Source organism: Podarcis liolepis, assembly GCF_965112155.1.
Source record: "Podarcis liolepis genome assembly, chromosome: 8".
Classification (NCBI taxonomy): Eukaryota; Metazoa; Chordata; class Lepidosauria; order Squamata; family Lacertidae; genus Podarcis; species Podarcis liolepis.
This window is the reverse complement of record NC_139560.1, coordinates 47,012,758-47,034,043: the sequence shown is the minus strand read 5'-3', so window position 1 is coordinate 47,034,043 and position 21,286 is coordinate 47,012,758. Positions and strand designations below refer to the sequence as shown.

Genomic DNA, 21,286 nt, shown 5'->3' with positions numbered 1-21,286 from the left:
CTTCTTCCAACTTCACAAAGTTTAGATATACTGGGTCAGCTTGTCACATGTAATGTATGCTCCGATCAAAGTGGGTAGACAAGTACTAGAGAGTATGTCAATCATTCAGTCTTTACCCATTTGTCTCAAAGATTAGAGGGGTGGAGATGGATGATGTAAAGAGGCAAAATATATTAATTTTTGTGTGTATTTTTATTTTCAAATGCTGTAAGGCTATTGTATGTTCCACAGATTGATATTGAAATTAACGGAGAAGCAGTTGATCTTCATATGAAACTGGGTGATAATGGAGAAGCTTTCTTTGTGCAAGAAACAGAAGAAAAATTTGTAAGTAGCATAATTTAACATCCATGTCTATTCTAACATTCTGTTGTACATATTTTATGTAGTAGGGAGGAAATTGTGTATTGGGAAATAAGGATTTCATATAATTACGCATTTTGAATTTAGGAGCCAGGTGTTTCTTTTCCTCACTTTTTGGACGTACATGAATGAATACTGACATTCATATTTAAGTGACAATGAAAAGTCTTAGGTATGTCTGTTGAGTTTCTGAACATCACAAAATGGATCTGGAATTACCTGCATTTACATGGGAATTTATACATGCACTGTGATTTCAATATACTATATACTAAATTCCAATATAATTCCAATATAGTGAATATTGTAATACTTTAGTAGTCCATACATAATGTATGTAACTGTTATTCTTGCCCAAATCATTTTTTTAGGAAATAGTTCCTGCACATCTTGCAACATCTCCAATACCTACAGAAGACCAGTTCTTCAAAGAAACTGATGATCACTTGCTGAAATCGGGTGACAATGAACGGATGTGTCTAAGCTCAGAAATACTACAGATTGTGGAAGCAGAGCCATTTTTCCCCTCTGGGTCAGTGAAGAAGAAAAAGCGAAGGAAAAGAAAATGTAAACAAGATGCCAAGAAGGAAGATCAGATCTCGGCTCCTGGAACTGAGGAAGGCTTTGAAATGGAAATTAGCTCAGATGATGAGAGAAGTATTCTGCCTCTGAGGTAAACTTTTTAAAACTACCTTCTTATTTGGCTAACCTGTTGAAATATAAAAAGCTCAGTAATTATATTTGTTTTATATTTGGCAACAGTGTGAAATCCTACCAGGAAAAAAATCCCCCAGTTGTTTAAATATTCAACTACTTAATATTTGGAAATTCACATTTGGAGTTTGTAATAACTTATATCTACTTATAAATCAGAAAAGCAGATAATAAACTAGGGGGTGGTCTTTAGTAAGAAATATGCTGATATGGCAACTGAATGTTCTAGTCACACAGTCAGGCACTGATAATTACCCATTCGGGTTGTATTTCTAATGTTAAATAAGAAAAGCAAATACCTGCAATAAATATATAATTTTAACCTGTATCTAAATTGCATTACATAAGTTTTTAATTTGTAAAGCATTACTTTTGAGAACACTTAAACCCCATTTCTCAATCGGAAAATGTTTCATGTATTGTAGTTGCTGGAGACTTTCTAATTTGTAAGTCATTAAATATGTTTGTAATTTTTTTCCTGAGCAAGTCTTGGTTGTGGTGTACGAGTGCATGTACGCACGCCACAAACTAGATAATCATGAAGGGTGAGACCCACAAAGAAAACACAGTCTGTCATATGGATAGGGAAGTCGGCACCAGAGTGAATGTGATCTAGTTCTCATGGTTTTCTATCCAGCCTCCATCATAACCCCTACACATACTATTACATACTTCAGCCGCTTTCTTCCAAGAAGCAAAGACTCTTTAATCCTTCCAAGCATCTTTACAATAGTGAACAGCTTTGGCATTCAACAAAAAGGAGAGTTCTTCCAAAGCCCCTGTTGCTGTTTACTCTGGCAGAAATGGAGTTAGAGCCCTTTGCTTGTGTCTCAGCTCCTATGGATGTGAGTCAGTGGGGCTGGATCTCCAGGTCTTGCTCAAATCAGAATATGGATCATGTTGAAAAGTTGCTTATGGAAGTGTTGGTTTCTCCTCAGGTTGCTTGGAACTCTTCAGTTAAAAGACATCACCAGGTTTTTTTCTGTGAGCCCCCTTTTAAATATAGTCTCATCTCCACAGGAACCCATCAGATTCTCCACCAAAGGACGAAGAGTATAAGGAATCATTGATTTACCAAGCAAAGGACCATTACCCTTTATCAGATGGAGACTGGTCTCCTTTGGAGAAGTAGGTCACTTTCATGTGTCACTCTTTTTAATGTACTGAATGTTGGTGTTACAGCACATCTGGACAAACCCTGGCTCCCATGGGACTCTCCAGGGTATTCCCTGTGATCTCCAGGATGGAGAAAGAGAAGAGTTGGGCTCCTCACTCACATCTGTGGATTTCTCCAGGCTGAGGATCTGGAGCAAACTGGGGAGGGAGGGAGGCAGGAGCAGAGCAGGCTGATAGTAGTTGGAGGCTGGGCATCCCAAGGGAAGATTGACTGGCAGGGAGAGAACGCTGAATGATGGAAAGTGGGGAAGAGAGTTGGTGAGAGAGAAGGGGTGGTTGGTGGTGGTGGTGGTGGTGGTGGGGAATGTGTGCACCAGAAAGCATGCATAAGAGAGAAGGAAAAAGCAAAAAAAGAGGTTGTTTTCTCCAGCTTTGGCCCCAACCACTGCTGATATGTCTCTCCCCCCGGCACCACATGCATTGCACATGCCCCCATGGGAATGTTGCTCTTGACTCAGAACAGATTGCCTACTCTTGTAATAAAGATCAATACTTCTTGGGATGCTTTTCTGGCATAAACATTACATTAGGCATAACACTGGACTATTGAAACATGGGCAATACTTCTGTGGCTTGCCATGTTTCTATGGATAGTGTACTCTGGCAGTTAACTTAAGCTGTCCTTGCCCCAACCTCTGATACTAGACATTTTTCATAACCTCTTAACTTAATAACACCTGGAAGTTCCATGTGGTATTAACTCTATAGACACTTTTCTTCAAATTGGCTGAGAAGAACTAGGGCTTCTTTGCTGTGTAACTGACCAAGTAAATTATGTGGGGAAGGGGTAGAATGGCAATAGAAATGAGGGTAATCTATGATCACAATGGAAAAGTCAGTGGATTTTTGCCTGCCATCTATCTCCTTGATTTGAATGTGTGTCTTGAAAACTGCTTCCTTTCAAGAAAAAAAAAGAAGAAGAAGTAGGCCGCAAATGGACCAAGAAATCTAACTTGGTTTTGCAAGTTTCCATAAATATCCTTGAATTACCACTCATACACTATGCTTTGATTGGAAGTCCTGGATCTGCTTACATGAGTACATGCTTGTCTTAAGTTGAAAATGTGCTCAGTCATTTTTGTTTTAAGCCTGCAGAATAGGGATATATTGTTGAGAGAGAGAACTTGCAACTATAACTATTTTGCCTTGTGAGAACAGTTATGTTGAAAATGTTTAAAAAACACCTAATGAAGAAATCTGTTTAGAATGGCCAACATTAACTACTTTATTGTGATTTTTAGTTTTCCTCTCCTGTTGCCTCACAGTTTGAAAGCCCAACTTGGCTTTCTGTATAAGTGAAGCTTTGTTAAACTGGAGAAAACAGTCCTTGAAAAGATCTGAACAACTCATGCCTTGAAACACAATAGCTTTGTTTTATTTTGACAGCCCATTTAGCCAGCCAACTTGTCCTAAAAGTGATTCAGAACTTGAAGTTAAGCCTACGGAGAGCTTACTCCAAGCAGAGTCTCACATTGAATGGACGTGGGGAGGGTTCCCAGAATCTACCAAGGTAAAGTTATTTGCAAATACAAGTTTTTGGAGGGAAGGTTTTGATAATGTCATGAGATTTTCTTTTTATAGGTTAAAAAGTAGCACTATTATGGAGACTGTTCCAATAGAAATAGCACGAAGGTAGCTCCCTCTTGTGGTTCATTGTTGGTACTTCTCTAAAAGCAGGCGAACTTTCCAGCATAGGCTGTGATTGACCACAGGAATCTTACATGGCTCCTGCTGCAGAATTTTGTGCACCTGAAGTCTAATGGTTAGTGTTACAATGTAAAAACACCTACATCATTAACACTTGGTGGTGTGTGGATCATGGGCAGCTAGTGTTGGATTTTGTGTCACATTTGATGATAGTTTGCAGTCCAGATGAATCATTTTCCTATTCTGCCTTGAAGGTCCAGATTTTTTTTGATTTTTTTAAAATATAGAAACTGCAAGCAACCATTCATTTCATGGATGGGTGCTGTTAGGAGGCACTGCCATATTTTGTATCTGACGTGCATTATGGAATAGTGTAAATCAATTTATATTTTGTATGTGATGTGTTTCCTGTTCTCGGTATTCTGAAAAGTGCTTCCTTTTCTTATGGTTGACTGTGCCTAAGTGGCTTGGGTACCATTGTTAATGAAGGTTAAACCTGTGTCTGAAGTAGCCTGTTCCAACAGACCAGTATTAGCATCAATGTCTAGTTCACTGTGAATGGGATGGATTTTATCCCCAAAAGTGCTTTGCAATTGTGTCGCAGAATGATTTTTTAATATGTATTTACCACCTGGAAGAGCTCTACTGGATTTTGCTATATGAGGAGATGCAGTGGTGTCACAAAAGTGAGCACACTGTGCCACCATCACGATCACAAAATACGCACAATATTTTGTTCTTCCTTGTGTTCAGTCATAGTCTATCTGAAATTTGCTTGGCAGCAATCCTGTCATGAGCCAGTCCATTGTGAAACTCTAGATTCAACAGCAGTGCCAGGCCTGTCAGCTGGAAACTGACAAGAAACCTCTAGAGCATTTAGGCATCCATCAGATTCCATCAGTCTCCAAGGGTGGGGCATCTTAATAGTTCCTCCTGCTACCTACTGACAAACCGGACTTCACCAGAATGTTGGTGTGACCATGACCGTGGTTTGCTCAGCACCCTGCTCTCAACTCTCACCAGTGACACCCAAAAGCTGTCAGCATGTGACAGCAGCCACACCCTTAGAAACAGCTTGGACTGGCCGTCTAAACCAGGAGAGGGTAGCCGATGGGTCTTGGACCCTCGATGAGTTAGGGACTTCCCTGCATGCCAAAACGGGCTCTAGTGGATTGAGTGGACAACCCCAGTAATGAGTCCAACTGTCAGGAAGATACAGAAAGGTAGCCGTGTTGGTCTGCCATAGTCAAAATAAAAAAATTCCTTCCAGTAGCACCTTAAAGACAACTAAGTTAGTTCTTGGTATGAGCTTTCGTGTGCATGCACACTTCTTCAGATACACTGAAACAGAAGTTGCCAGATCCTTCTATATAGTGAGAAGGTGGGGAGGGGTATTACTCAGAAGGGTGGTGGGAATGGGAGATTGGCAGATAGCTGAGATGAGCCTGTTGACGACTCTTAACGACTGCAATAGGTCTTACAGGAAAAGGCAAGGGGTGAGGAGGTGTACTTTGATGCTGCTAATGCAGCAGTTTGACTTCACCCCCAGACTTCACTCCATGGTCTCTCTAGACAGATGGGTGCCAGCAACTTGACCACAGCATTATAAGAAGCTCCCTAATGCTTGGGAGTGTGTAAGTTTTGTGGAGTGATTTGCAAGGCTGGATTAATGTACAAACAATTGGTACATCTTTCCACGTTTGTCTATCAACTATGCTGCCCATTGACATTGCAGAGTCTTGTTTTATATTTGGAAAATCAGGTGCCGTAAGGGTGCAAAAACTCTTCATTTGAGGTGGACTTCTATTGATCTAACACACACACACTTCTGAATTCTGGAGGAGGGTGGGACACAAGCTTTATTGAAATGCTAAATTAGAACCACTTTAAGCTGTTGGAACTGAATCATGCCGGTGATGAATGAGATCAAAGCATTATTGTTTTAAAATGGTGCTTTCTTTTCAGATAAGCAAGAAGGAAAAATTGGAACATCCCAGAACAGTTACAATCACTCCATCAGAGAAGACGCATTTCAGGGTAATATCCAGCAGTGATGCAGCTGAAGATGGAATTTTGGTGAATGATTCTGTTTGTACAGTAGTAAAGCCTGAACCAAGAACACACCATCTACTTAAGAAGCTAGATATTAAAGAGAGACTTGCTTCTACAGCCACAGAACCAATTTTGGACATTCTTCAAGGTTCATTGGCATTAGATTCTGATACTCTTCCCAGTCCATTGATAGATTCTCCGACAGAAACTAAACCACCAGCAAAACTTGATTCCCCATCAAAGAAAAAAGGTAACATATTTTTAATTACCTGATAAAGTGTTGACATACTTTCTCTTTTACCCCAGATTCCACATATTTAACCATTTTTCAAGAGATAAGTAACAAATATGTTTGCTAGTTCTGCTTGCAGCTGTTCATGTAGAATAATACTGTAGTAAATAACTTAAAATTTCTGGTTCATACACAAAGTTTTAAGTTTCACAAATGAAGCTTAAATCATTTATGTTACTTCATCTGTAATGCAGATGATAAAATTACATTTTGTAAAATGTTATTTTGATTCATAATAATAATAATAATTTATTTTTTATACCCCACCCATCTGGCTTCCAACAAAATATTAAAATACAGAAGTCTGTCAAACATTAAAAACTTCCCTAAACAGGGCTGCCTTCAGATCTTTACGGGGGGGGGGGTTCTGTCTTGTCTTTTAGCACATATATTTAAACAGCTTAAATGGTCTGAAAGCCAATTTCAGCAGAATGGGTAAAAGTGCCCCTAAAAGTAGCTTGTATTGTAATTATATAAATGGAAGGAAGTTCACAGAAGAGGACTTGAGTGTGTCTTCCTCTCCCTTACAGCTTGCTGTGCCCCTCCAAAAGTCTCTCTAGAGGAACATAGGAAGCTGCCTTATACCGAGTCAAGACTATTGGTCAGTGTAGCTCAGTATTGTTCACATGGACTGGCAGTGTCACCCCAGGGTTTCAGACAAGAGTCTCTCCCAACCCTTCCTGGAGATGCTGGTGATTGAAGCTGGGACCTTCTCAGGACAAAGCAGATGCTCTTCCACTGAAATATGGCCCTTTCCTGTAGAGCAGTGTTGGCCAAACTTGGCCCTCCAGCTGTTTTTGGACTACAACCCCCATCATCCCTAGCTAACAGGACCAGTGGTCAGGCATGATGGGAATTGTAGTCCCAAAACAGCTGGAGGGCCAAGTTTGGCCAACACTGCTGTAGAGGAATGGAAATGGGATATAGGAGACTCCTAGGATAGGAAGGAACGACTCAGAATTCAGTTGAGACGTCTTGCATGGCTCTTTGATTAACTTTTAACAGGAAGCAACTTTTATGTGGAGGCTGCAGTCTGCTTTAAAATTCATTAATTAATTGTCCTAAATGAATACCTTTTTTTTTTTTTTAAGGGATACATAAGAGAAGTCATCACCAAGGGCCTGATGACATATATTTGGATGACCTGACAGCTTTGGAACCTGAAGTTGCTGCTCTTTATTTTCCCAAAAGGTATTTCTTAATTGACAACACACAGATAACTGACAGAACACACAGATATTTCACAGTAAAACATGCAAGTAATGTGTATTTCTTTAAATCAATCATTGTTCCCCTGTTTTCCCTTTTTCATGTAAGAGAAAAGTCTTAAAAATAAGATAGTTGTAAAAACTTTGTTTAATCTTCTCCCTGCCCCCACCTCTTACTCAGCCACACGGAACTAATCTATACTTGTCAGTTAAAACATTATAAACGCGTTATAAGCATGTGACACCAGAGGGTGCTGTAGAGCAATGTAAAATCGTCAGTGTAAAATTGCATTGAGAGCTCTATAATGGGCTTTTTAAAAAAGCGTTTTTACAATCCAATGTAGCTGTTAGGTACATATAATGGAGAAGCGTTTCTAAACCCCTTTCTAGTTTAATTTTCCCATGTTAACAATTGTACTTTGAAAGCCAAGCCCCCCTAACGACTTTTCTGAGACTTTTAAAAAAGAGCCCTGGTGGGTGCTGTTGTCAACAGAGCACAGTGTGTCGCAGGAACTTGACAGAAAGACCGCCTTTTCTCTCACTCTTCCCTCAAACCTCTCCTTCACAGGCCAGTCCTATCATGAGTCAGCCTGCCTGGCTGCTCGCCTTGCCCCTCCCCACTGCCCACCAGCCAGCTTGGGACATGGAGAAGGAGCCTGCCACTGTCAGCGTTCCAGAGTCTCTGTTAGCTTCTGTTATGCTGCGTGCGCTTAAAGCAGTGGGGTCCCTGAGCACTGGTTCTCTTGCAGCGTGCCAGAACACAGCAGAAGCCAACAACCATATCTGGAAGTGCTGGCAGCAGGCACAGCATTGGAGGCTCCTGGCAACCTTTATTAATCAAAATTACATTATCTTCAGAGGCACAGGGAAATTGAGGGGGAAACTGCAGTATGTGGGGACAGCCAGGGGGAGCTAGACAGGGTGGAACCTATTCTGCCACTTGCTGCCTGCTGACACTGCACAAATGTGACATAAGTCTCCTCCTCCTCCTCCAATATTTAAGTTGGTTGTTTTTCATTATGTTGGTTGGGGGAGAGGGTGGGGGGTCTTTTTGCAGTCCAAGGACCGTATTCCCTTGTGGGTAGTGTTACAGTGTTGGGCAGGGGAAGGGGAGAAAACAGGCAGAGCAATAAATATAACCCTTAAATTTCTACAATATGTTACATTTCAGCCACATGTCAGGGGACTCAGTACACATGTATATCTTTCTTCATCTTCCACACAGCCAAAAAAGAGGCATCTTCACTCTTTAAGGACACATTCAGCCAGGCAAAAGCACTCTAGGGTGTGGGTGAGGGATGTGGCTTGGAGAGGAAGTCTTGAAAGTCGGATAGAAATTCATCTGGCCTCTGATCCTGAGGCTTCTCTCCTGTTATAATTGATAGAATTGGTGTGTGGGTGTGTATATATCTGTGTTTTACGGAGAATGTGTCATGCCTAAACTATGTAACCTTCCTGTCTCTCTCTCCTTTCCTCACGTAGCATGTAATTTACGTACAGGGCATTGTTCATGCTACGGTGATAATCTCCAGTTTATGTTATCCTGTGATTTCCTGTCAATGGGGAGGGCTGCCTAAGAATACTTTGGCTGCACTTTGCTCCAGGCCTATTTAACGTAACCCTGGGATGGTTTTATGATTATTGCTGGGTCATGCTGAGTTACATATTGGTTGGATTTTTAGCACATCACTGCCATGCTTGTCTCTATTTGGTGTTGACATTGTGTGCTAAAAGCCAATTGCAGAAAGTCAGCATGTGCTGAAAAAGGAAAAAAACCTACTTCATTGTGCGCTGTGTCAGAACTGGAACTCACTCAGGGCAAAGTGGCTTTCTGGCAGCAGCTCATGCTGCAGAGATGGCAGAGATAATTGATGACTTGAGAAGGAAGGCACTTGAGATAGCTTCATGGAGGAAAAGCCTAAGAACTGCATAACTTAACCATGGAGCTTCCATGTTCAGAAGCAGTACATTTCTGATCATCAAATAGGTGGAGAAAAACAAGAGGTAATGGCTGTGGTCGTGCCTTTCTTGCCATCTGAGTGGTCCCTGATGGAGGGAGCAGTTCACTAAATGGGCTTCTTACATTCTTACAACATTATCAACATTAAAAATAGCAACAGCAACAAGTTATGAACACTTTCCAGAAATTTCTTATGGATAATCAACTGTACAGTATACAGTGGTACCTCGGGTTAAGTACTTAATTCGTTCCAGAGGTCCATTCTTAACCTGAAACTGTTCTTAACCTGAAGCACCACTTTAGCTAATGGGGCCTCCCACTGCTGCCGTGCCGCCGCCATGCGATTTCTGTTCTTATCCTGAAGCAAAGTTCTTAACCTGAAGCACTATTTCTGGGTTAGCGGAGTCTGTAACCTAAAGCGTATGTAACTCGAGGTACCACTGTATCTTTGTTTGTGTATAAAAACTGTATATTTTGGGAGACAGATACACTTCTGAAGTCCAACAGCTGCCTGCCGTGTCAGACTAATTTGCTTTTTGTTAAGAAGTTTTCCTTATTCTGAGATTCATTGTGTTTTATCATGTTGTGACCTGCCCTGGACTACTTTAGAAGGAAGGGTACTATGTGAGCGCAACAAATCATATGCACATGTTTTGTTTTTCTTGTCTTCAGTGACTCTGATCCAGGTACCAGACAATGGCTGGAGTCTGACACGCTGTCGGGTTCTCAGTCACCACAATCAGTGGGAAGTGCTGCTGCAGATAGTGGTACAGAGTGTATGTCTGATTCTGCAATGGACTTGCCTGATGTCACATTATCCCTTTGTGGAGGTCTTAGCGAAAATGGGGAGATATCAAAAGGTATGCAATAATCAGCCTTGTTTTTAATAAACTCTTGATGTCTGTATTTTATATAACTTTGCCCTATAGGAAGCACTTATCTCAATGTGCAGGATCAAATTATAACATATGTGCCACCATGTGTTTTTCTAAAGCTAGGCAGGAAGCTGTCTTCCCGAGTGTAATTTCCTGCTGAGATGCACCATATGTCAAATGTCAGGCCATATCTGCTATTGGCTGTTTTGTGGAAGTCCTGCTTTCAATGTAACAGAGAGCTTCAAAACCCTGAAGTGCTTTAAGAACTTGCTGTTGCCATTATTGTTGCTCAGTATGATTGAGATATGAGGGTTGGGGAACTCTCTGGAACCACAGGGGGCTGCATTGGGTTGGATGGAGGGTTGAGTGAAAAGCAGAGGCCCATGTCTGCATTAGCAGAAGTGATTTCCACTTGTGCACAAACACCGTTAGTACAAGACAACTGGGCAAGTAAGTATTGAAAGAAACTTGTGTTCCAGACTTACTTTTGCACTTTTAGCAAGGTTATCAGGGAACTGGTGCTAAGCAGATGTGCATGTAGGGCAGTCAGGAAGTTTGGAAGCAAATGGTGCTGCATAGAAAACAAACTGCCATTTTAATAAGCAGAAGTTCACCACTGAACTTCTTTGGAATTGCTTTATTGACATTTAAAAAGCAGCAGATTAACCACTGACATCTGGCTTCTTAGTATCTTGACTTTGAATTCTTCCACATGTTAACCATGGATATACAAAGCATGAGTAAAAAGAAAGACATGGCCCCAGAAATTGCTTCCTTGTAGCAATAGCTCCTCTTGGTCCATCACACCTATAACTATATTCTGCATAAAGTAGAAATGGCAGTGTTGGACCACAACACAGTGTGCAAGCTTTTGAGTTCTACAGAACTCTTAATCAGGCTGCACACAGGCTCCAGACAAATTGCAGATCCAGGTTGATCCAGGAGTTGTCCAGAGCAGATCAGAGCAGCCCTTGATCACCTGGAGTTGGATCCAGGTGATCTGGGGCTTTGAGTGGGGGTGGGGAGTCAGGCAACCACATGCTTAATCAGGATTTTACACCCTCATTTAATGAAGATGCATCCATTTGAAAAATTCATAATTCTTTTATACAAGAAGGACTAGGTTAAGCTAATAAGGGGAAACAAACATGCTTTAATTATCTGATAAAATGTCATTGTGTTGCAGAAAAATTCATGGAGCATATCATTACTTACCATGAATTTGCTGAAAACCCAGGACTCATAGACAATCCTAATTTGGTAATAAGAATATACAACAGGTAACAATCCTCAAATCTCCTATTTTTCCTATGCTATTTAATAAAAATTTTGTCTGGTTCATCTGTATCGTAGCTGTCATTCTATTCTATTGTCCTTTAAAATTTAAAACCCAACTTCTGTGAGTAATTCTTGCCTGTTAGCAGCATATAATGTAGAATTCATACCAAAGTTTTTTAGCACTGCCGTGAGGCTGTTTTATGTTTACAATAAAGAGTATGTGGCATATTTATCATGCTGTGCATTTTGTAATATTCATAATGAGTAACTTTTTCTATATAAACAGGTATTATAATTGGGCATTGGCTGCTCCCATGATTCTCAGCTTGCAGGTGTTCCACAAGAGCTTGCCACAGGTAATCTAATACCAGCAAATACTCAGAAATATATTAAACTAGGCTATCCATTTTGGGCCACAGAAGCAGAGTAGAGTGGCAGAGGCCCTGTCCCCTACTTGTCCAAGGCTTCTCATGGCAGAGTTATGGAGGAAGCAAAGCTTAGTAATTTGGGTATTTGGGATGTCTTCTAGCTTTGTGAAGGGAAAAGCATGAGCCTGGCAAACAGCTGTGTGAGAAACACTAGTATGTTGCTCCCAAGTTCCAAGGTACAACACTTCTGCTACTGTGGTTTGGTCCCCACCCCTCCTAATCCAGTGATTTTTTTTCTAATGAGCTGGGAAGGATGCATCTGCTAAGTCAGAGCACTCCATAAGAAATTATTGGCAGGTATTAGTTTGCCAAGGGTGTCCTGCAATACAGCCTTAATGGAACTTGGGCCAGGCAGTGGTAGCTGTAGTGAGCTGTTCTCTGAGGTAGCCTTTTTACCATAGGGAGAAGCCATTTCATGAAGAGAGTACAGCTCTCCCATGACTTAATTGTGCTGAACTAAGTACATTCCTGCATAGTCATGATGGAAGCACATAAACATTTCAGAGATTTAGCATAACCAAGCAATGGATAAGCACACATGAGATACCATTATACATGTTAGAACTGGATGGCAACCTTGTAGATGTACACTGATTTCATATGTTTATTAGGCTACAGTTGAATCCTGGATTAAGGATAAAATGCCGAAGAAGTCTGGAAGATGGTGGTTCTGGCGTAAGAAGGACAGCTTGGTCAAACAGGTAAAATAAAACTCACTAAAAAAACGGTGTGCATAAGGAGAAGTGCATATGAATATTCATGTGGACTTTAAAAGAATATTTGAAACCTGAAATGGAGTGAACCGAACTAAGGTTTGCAAAACTGAAAGAAATCAAAATAGACAGATCCTCCATCCATAGTTTTAATTATTTATTTTATTTATTGAATTTATATACCGCCCTACACCCGGAGGTCTCAGGGTATAGATAGAGTTGTACTCTATCTTATTGGGCACAGGGAAACTCAACTTTTGGTTTCTACAACATTTAGTTCTGCCTTGTGTACAGGCTCCATGGTTGAATTTCTTCAGTCTTTGTTGATTTTTTGTTTTATTTCCTCTCTGATTGAAATAACCTAAAGCACACATACATTAAAACCAGCAATTATTATCAATTATGAGGAGGATGCTCTAGTACAGAAATCTAATTATACAATTTATTCTGCTTTTGTTTGTTTGTTTCCCAACTGCATAATCCTTTTAAAATTTCACCTATCCTGGCCAAACAACACAACCTTACATTTTTCATTATTAATTTAGAACTTGTTATCTTGCAGTGATTTGGGAGCCTGTTCAGTTATTGTTGCCAACTGGTTTTGGGTTAGGAGATTAATAATACTGCATTCTCACTTTATAGTAAACAATTGTTATATTTTAAAAATGAGGTGAATGAAATAACACTCCTGTGAAGAAGGCTTCAAATAATTTGAATAATAATATTTCAGTCCTGCTGCACCTTTTTACAACTAGGTTGATATTTGAATTAGAGATACTACAAGCTTTTCTTTCTGATCAGGTGAAAGTGCAAAATATGACCTATGTTGATGAAGTCTTTATGTACTTTTCATATATTAGCTTCCAGAAGCTAAGGAGGGAAAATCTGAAGCTCCAAAAGGCGACCTATCAACAGCCACAAAGGAACAAGTTGAAAGCCGGTATGTTTTAAATAAGTTGTGCTTAGAGTGAACAGCTGACCTTTAGAAGAAAAGAATAGAAATTTGCTACTGGGTGATCTGGGAAGGGCTCGTGACTCAGAGCACATGTTCTTCATGCAATAGTTTCCAGGTTCAATTGCTGGCATCTCTAGGTGGGGATGGAAGACTCCTGTCAAACACCAGAAAGCTTCTGACAGTGTGGACCAGGGCTAGGGAACCTGTGATCCTCCTAATGTTGTTGGAGTCTAGCTCCCATTAGTCCCTGTCAGCATGTCAGGGATTATGGGATTTGCAGTCCAACAACATCTTGAAGGTCACAGGTTCCACACCCTTGTCACAAACAATTCTGACTTTGATGAACCAATGGCCTGACTTGATATAAAGCAGTTTCTTATGATACTTCAAAAATGCAGAACAGAAATATGACCAGGACTGGTGGGGTGTATGTGTATGCCACACAAAACTAGAATCCAGTTTAAGAAATTGTGATGCTGCATAAATGCACCATCTGCTTTGTAAGCTTCAAAATGTTCTGTATTGACGGGAAAGCATTAAAACTAGAATGAAATAAAAAATTATGTCTGCCCGTTGTCCCAACAGCTAAAATTGTTCAGAAAGGGGAGGTTTTGTCTGACTTGATGCTGTGGGAAAATACCTGTGCTAACTGAAAATATCTGAATACATCAGAGACTGAATATATCTTGTTAAAGGTTCATAAATATAGTTACAGTGGTACCTCTGGTTACATACTTAATTCGTTACGGAGGTCCGTTCTTAACCTGAAACCGTTCTTAACCTGAAGCACCACTTTAGCTAACGGGGCCTCCTGCTGCTGCCACGCCGCCGGAGCACAATTTCTGTTCTCATCCTGAAGCAAAGTTCTTAACCCGAGGTACTATTTCTGGGTTAGCGGAGTCTGTAACCTGAAGCGTATGTAACCTGAAGCATATGTAACCCGAGGTATCACTGTATATTGCTTGCATTGTAAGCATGAAATAGTCAGCATGCTGTATACTTACCTTTATTTAGCATAAATCCATCTGTTCTATCACTAAAATGGGAAACCATTAAGCTTAAAAAACAAAGCACAACCCTGATGATAGGGTTTCCTAGTTTTCTCCCACCCAGTCTAGAAAATGCTGCTCCTTCTCAGAATGGCTTAACGTGCTTCAGAATGCTTGGATCTCTTGAAATAATCTGTGAAATGTACAACATTTCTTATTGCTTACTGTGCTTATATTGTTTTAGGCCTACAGGTGATGAATCTTCAACGGATGATGAAGGATCCCAGGAACTAAAAGAAACCTTAAAAATAGATTCTGTTTCACTTCCAAGCCATGGGAATGCTACATCTTACAAAAAGTCACTTAGATTGTCTTCAGATCAAATTGTAAGTGGTAAATTCTGTAAACATATTGATGATTTTAAGTAGTTAGGGGGGAAATGACAAGAGTGGTTGAGAGAGAAAAGGGCCCCCTTGCTGAAATCTGTTTCTCTGTTGTTATTAATAAACCAGTTCTGTGAACTGTGTTTAGATCAATTTTTGCAACTCCTAAATAAATCCTCCTGCTCTGGAACACTCCCTAATTTCCATAATTTTGGCTCAGTGTTGCTAAGATTTCTTTGGATCTGGGTCATGGAGAGAGATGATCACGCATTATAGCAAACATGAAATCATTGTTTCCCCCTATCCTTTTCTTTCTAAACTGTGTCATGGTCATGGTGTTATCCCTTTCTCAATGGATAGTGGCTTGGTTTGCACATCACATAATAAATTGAACCATAGTTCAATGTGGATGAGCAGCGTGTTTGTGCATGGTGCTGACATACTGGATACTTCACTCCTATCCTCCTGCTGTTGCTGCACTCCCAAAAAACTAGTCATGGCCTACCTTATTGTGTCATCTGGATCCAAACTCAAAGTTTATTTCTCTCCAAACAAACCACTAATAGTAAGCCAAGAAAAGGCCTTGACTACCACTCATGGTTTATTAGATTTATTATTTGCTTTACTATTTTATATTTTCTACCAGTCACCAAACATAACTCTCATGCTGCTGTAGAAAAGAGGGAAGTTTTAACTGCAGCAGAAGCTTATCTACAATGCACAGACTGGTTAAATGCAGATTTCAGTAAGTTGTGCCATTCAGATGAACTCTTACTTCATTCCCCAAATTTACGAATGCATTTCATGTAATGGGATGACAGTGCCTTTACTTCCACCTTGGTGTGGAATCATGGTTCATAAGCTAGTCTAGAGCAGTGTTTCCCAACCTTGGGTCTCCAGCTGTTTTTGAACTACAACTCCCATCATCCCTAGCTAGCAAGACCAGCGGTGAGGGATGATGGGAATTGGAGTCTGAAAACAGCTGAAGACCCAGGGTTGGGAAACAGTGGTCTAGAGTAGGCAAACTTTGCTATCAGTTGTTACATTGTGCTGACGTAAGACTTGTATCCAATCCTGTATGCTGACTACATGATCAGTGGTAACATGCTTTCTTCATTACATCTGGTTTATCTAATTTGTAGACAAAGCTGGTAACTATTCTATATACTACTGCATTTAAAAAAATAATCCAGAGTTGATGAAATTCAGTGCACTATCTATATTAGGTAAAGGTAAAGGACCCCTGGACAGTTAAGTCCAATCAAATTTGACTATGGGGTGCGGTTCTCACCTCCGCTTTTCAGGCCAAGGGAGCTGGTGTTTGTCTGCAGCTTTTATGGGTCATGTATCCAGCGTGACTAAACCGCTTCTGGCGCATGGAACACCGTGATAAGTGCCAGAGTGTATGGAAATGCCATTTACCTTCCCATTGCAGTGGTACTTATCTGTCACGCTGGTATGCTTTTGAACTGCTAGGTTGGCAGGAGGTGGGACAGAGCAATGGGAGCTCACCCCATTGTGCAAATTTGAACTGCTAACCTTACCATCAGCAAGTCCAAAGAGGGTTGGTGGTTTAGACCACAGTGCCACCTGCATCCTATCTTTATTAACATTAGCATTAAAATGTAAAATATTTTGGCAGAGAAATACAATATCTTATTGGGTTAATATATTATTGTGTCTCTTTAATTTAAAGGAAAAACTGAAGCTAAGAGATGGCCCCAATGATGTTGTGTTCAGCATTACAACCCAGTATCAAGGAACTTGCCGTTGTGCGGGGACAATATATCTGTGGAACTGGAATGACAAAATAATTATTTCAGATATTGATGGAACAATAACCAAGTAAGCTGTAGTGTAGTTTTACCTCTATTAAATCACTGCACCAGTGTGTTCAAAATCTATTTGTGTCTGATGAACACTACTCAGCGACTTGGTTCTGAAAACCAATGCTTTTCCTTAAATCCTGGTAAGAAGTAGGGAAAAGTAAATTAGGAATTCAGCTTTCTGACACCTGGTAAGAGCCAGATGATATGGTCTACAACTCCCATCATAATATCTGTGCTGTCCAGGACTGATGTGAGTTGTAGTCCAAAATATTTGGACTGCTCCTGGTTTGAGAAGGCTGACTTAGTTACTAAAGAGAGGTAGGTTTTGAGTTGTTGTGAATATTTCTTTGTTTAAAGAAATAATTATACACTGTCATGTCATAAAATGTGGTTTACATCAATTAAACACAAAGCTGTACAATAAAAAACATACAAAAAAGTTTTAAACAGGCATCAGTTAGCTACTGTTGAATTATGTACAGCGGTACCTCAGGTTAAGAACTTAATTCGTTCTGGAGGTCTGTTCTTAACCTGAAACTGTTCTTAACCTGAAGCACCACTTTAGCTAATGGGGCTTCCCACTGCCACCGCACCGCTGCGGTACGATTTATGTTCTCATCCTGAAGCAAAGTTCTTAACCCGAGGTACTATTTCTGGGTTAGCAGAGTCTGTAACCTGAAGCGTATGTAACCTGAGGTACCACTGTATTGTTAAATTGCCTGCATAGGCTTGGCAGAATAGAAAGGTTTTTCAGCAAGTATTTAAAAATTGGCACAGAAAAAACTCTGGAGGGTCTTTTAATACCTAATGTAGAAAGCATCAATTCACACTCTTACTTCTATTTCTAACCCTCGTTCCTGGTTTAGGTCTGATGCTTTAGGCCAGATCCTACCACAGCTTGGCAAAGACTGGACACATCAGGGTATTGCAAAGCTCTATCATTCCATTAATGAGTAAGTACCTTGCTTGTAAAAGTTGCGAAACATAGGAATAATTGATTTTGCTAATTCGACTAACAACTAAAGATCTAAAGTTTTGAATTCTTGCACAACACTTTTCACTTTTAACCAAAGGTGCATTTCATGATCCTGTATATTCTCTATTTGTATTCTCATTGCCTTCCTATTTAGAAGTTACATTTCAAACTCAAATAACAGAGGGATTAAAATACAGAAGTTAGACATGTGACATGAGGCAAATGTAGGCCAATTCAGCACATTATCATTATTTTCTTCAGTATGCTGCAAATCCCTAGCGTTCATGAGCAGAGCTTGTGGTGCACAAAAAAAGACCAAAGGAAACTTCCGGCAAATGACTCCAGAGGAAAGGTTCCAGCTTCCTCTTTCTCCTCATGTCAGCCAAAAAGAAGTGGGCATGCCTCTAAGTGGCTGCTACTGCTGAAATTTGTGGGATTGAGCAGCAGCAACAACATTGTCCATCTTCAGATTTTCTGCCTTCCATTTCTCATAGCCGCCTGCATGTTCCAGTAGTGGAGGCAGAAGCAGCCTGCCCATGGACTTTTTCTTTTGTACATCCCTTCTTCGCCTTGTGACAGCTACTGCTGGTATCAAAGAGGGCCCCTCTGCTGACTTGTGTGCTCCTGGAAGTATACGACTAGCATCACTAGCAGATTAAGGCTGTACCAAAAAGATGGACTCAAGTCTAGGATCCTGGTTCATATTGAAGTAGCTATGAGTTGTGGTGGTAGTGGCAAAGAAGATTACATATAGGAGTAGGAGGAGAAGTAGCAGCAGTAGCACAAGGGGCCACACCCTATGGACAGACTACCAGCTGGAGGATATGGAATAATAAGTGGAAGTCAAGCAAGTAGATGAATATCACAGAAAGGGGGATATGGAAAAGTGAAAGCCTATGGCAGCAACATCAAAAGCTTCAAGGTCTATCTGTTTTTGAGGGAGACTAAAACAGCCCAATCTTAATGTGTGTATACAGTGGGTGTTATTTCCAAGTAAGAGTTGCAGCCTAAATGCTTCAGGGAGTGTGGGGAAGAGAATAAAAGTTGAATTAGTAACCAGAGTTTTGAGAAGTTGGAACCATCTAAAGATTCAAAACCAGTTCAAACCATTTTTGTAGAGAACATTAAATACACTTGAAAGTGTTGTTGTTTTGTTGTACTTTGTCTTTTACCATTACATTTTCTATGCACACCTATCCCCTGCTGAAAGCAGGGCTTGCAGTGGATCATTATCACCTGCAAAGCCTGCCTCTTTGCCCAGTTTGATTTCATATCATGTGGACAAAGGAAATGGGTCACAGGACATCACAGTGCCTCACCCATTTGCCAAAGTTGGCCCTCAGGTGGTGGGGAAGGTTGCCAGCTGGCTCCAGTATCCCACCCCTGGAATATAGTCTTAAAGATGTCTGCACTGGCACATTAGTTTCTGATGTGACCTTGGGTCAACACATCCTTCTCCCTTCCAGTTGCTTAAATGCTTTATAAAACATGAATAGCTGCCTTCTCTTTTTCAATTCAGTATGATCTGACTGTGACTTCTTGGTGTGAATGGTCTACCACATCAAGAGAGATCTTCCTAATCTAGAATTTCATTCTTAGGAATGGCTACAAGTTTCTGTACTGCTCTGCTCGTGCCATTGGAATGGCAGACATGACAAGAGGGTACTTGCACTGGGTTAATGACAAAGGAACGATCTTGCCCAGGGGTCCCTTGATGTTGTCTCCTAGCAGTTTGTTCTCTGCTTTTCATAGGTATGTAAGCAAAAACACCCTAGCAATCTTTGTAAGGGGTGAATTTTGAAATATAACTTAAGAAGCTGAGTGAAACAAGTGTTTTTGTCATCATTTATGGTACCTTGCTTTTTATCATAGCACAATCTGTGATGGACGTAAATTGAAACGTCTAAATATTTCACTTGTATACAGTCACATGGGACTTTGTAGTATTAAAAGCCTATATATTTGATAGAACTGGAGTGGTCCAGTGATGCACACCCCTTGTTTGCTAGATCTTAGTCTGATGGTGAAGTCAGGGCGCCATTGCAGCAGAATTTAAAAGCTGCTTTTGAGCTTCCCTTTACTACGCTGCAGGAGTTGCTAGCTTCTGTAGACTGTATCTGTGTTTAGCCTAGTTCATAATGGGTTTTCTGCCCCCCTGTGCAGGTATAAATAAGTAGCTGGATTGAATATGAACATATGAAGCTGATTTGTACTGAGCCTGACCATTAGTTCATCTATCTCAGTATTTTGTACTCTGACTAGCAGCAGCTCCCCAGGGAATCAGACAGAGGTTCTTTCAACACCTTCCAGATTCTTTAATTGAGAATACCAATAATTATACCTGGGCTCTTTCACATACATATGCTCTGCCACTGAGCCCCTTCTTCCAAATGAGTATGTTAAACTGTACCGTCTTTACAGCTTCATTGGAAGGCGAAAGCTGGCACATGGCAACAGCATTTCAGGAGGAGGCAATAGCTGTAGTTGCACTGATTTAGATCAGTGCCTAGCTGTCTTCATATATTGTTTTGTTTTCATCTGTTTAAATGACCTTTTTAGGAAGAGCAGAACTAAACTTTATAACTTTGTTAAGAACCTGGACAATATTTTTCTAAGGTATTGTCTTAGGCCACAGAAAATATCTGATTTTTTTAAATGTTTTGCCCCCAGGGAAGTGATAGAAAAGAAACCAGAGAAATTCAAAATTGAGTGTTTAAATGATATCAAGAACTTATTTTCTCCATGTGAACAACCCTTCTATGCTGCTTTTGGAAACAGACCTAATGTAAGTCTGCACCATCCAACAATTAGTTAAAATGTTCTGCTGTTTTACATGAATATGCTAAATGCACAAATAGTTCTTTAAACTTAGGAAGGAGTTTGAGACGATTTTTCACGTATCTCTATATGGGTTTCGGAATGAGTACATGTATATGAATTTTGTAATGTGACATTTTCTCAATTAAAAAAATGGCACTATGGCCTCTAGTCTAAAATGTAGTTGTGTTGACTGCAGGATGTGTATGCTTACATACAAGTTGGAGTTCCAGACTGCAGAATATTCACAGTCAACCCAAAGGGTGAACTAATCCAGGAACAAACAAAGGGAAACAAATCTTCGTAAGTATAGGGTAAAAAGCAGTGGGAAGAATAATTGTTGAATTGATTTGGGTAGCCATGCTGCCTAGTATGTGCAATTTTAGGAAAGTGCCTAAAATCATTACTATCTGCCAGGGTATTAAATGATTTGACTATGGGCAGAAGTCAGTTGTGGAGGCGATTAAACCTGGCAAGGTTTATATCCCATTAAACATGCCCAGAATCAGACAAGCATTGATTTTTAGCACTGCTGTTTGGCTATATTAAGCCTTCAATCCTATAGATGTTTACCTGTAAGTCCCACTGAATTTGGTGGTCTTGCTTCTGAATAGGCATGTACAGGATTGCA

General features: G+C 40.3%; 1 protein-coding gene across 1 annotated transcript in view; it reads left to right on the top strand.

The window, feature by feature from the left end:
* Positions 1–21,286, top strand: part of LPIN2 (lipin 2) — a 35,726-nt gene that overhangs the window by 11,043 nt on the left and 3,397 nt on the right. The window contains exons 3-19 of the mRNA XM_083518643.1: positions 232–327; positions 735–1,036; positions 2,098–2,205; positions 3,640–3,763; positions 5,866–6,202; positions 7,336–7,435; positions 10,085–10,272; positions 11,474–11,567; positions 11,852–11,921; positions 12,605–12,694; positions 13,567–13,646; positions 14,895–15,036; positions 16,730–16,878; positions 17,729–17,815; positions 19,438–19,590; positions 20,509–20,623; positions 20,855–20,958. Coding sequence (XP_083374769.1) covers positions 232–327; positions 735–1,036; positions 2,098–2,205; positions 3,640–3,763; positions 5,866–6,202; positions 7,336–7,435; positions 10,085–10,272; positions 11,474–11,567; positions 11,852–11,921; positions 12,605–12,694; positions 13,567–13,646; positions 14,895–15,036; positions 16,730–16,878; positions 17,729–17,815; positions 19,438–19,590; positions 20,509–20,623; positions 20,855–20,958 — 2,339 coding nt within the window. The remainder of the gene's footprint in view (positions 1–231; positions 328–734; positions 1,037–2,097; positions 2,206–3,639; positions 3,764–5,865; positions 6,203–7,335; positions 7,436–10,084; positions 10,273–11,473; positions 11,568–11,851; positions 11,922–12,604; positions 12,695–13,566; positions 13,647–14,894; positions 15,037–16,729; positions 16,879–17,728; positions 17,816–19,437; positions 19,591–20,508; positions 20,624–20,854; positions 20,959–21,286) is intronic.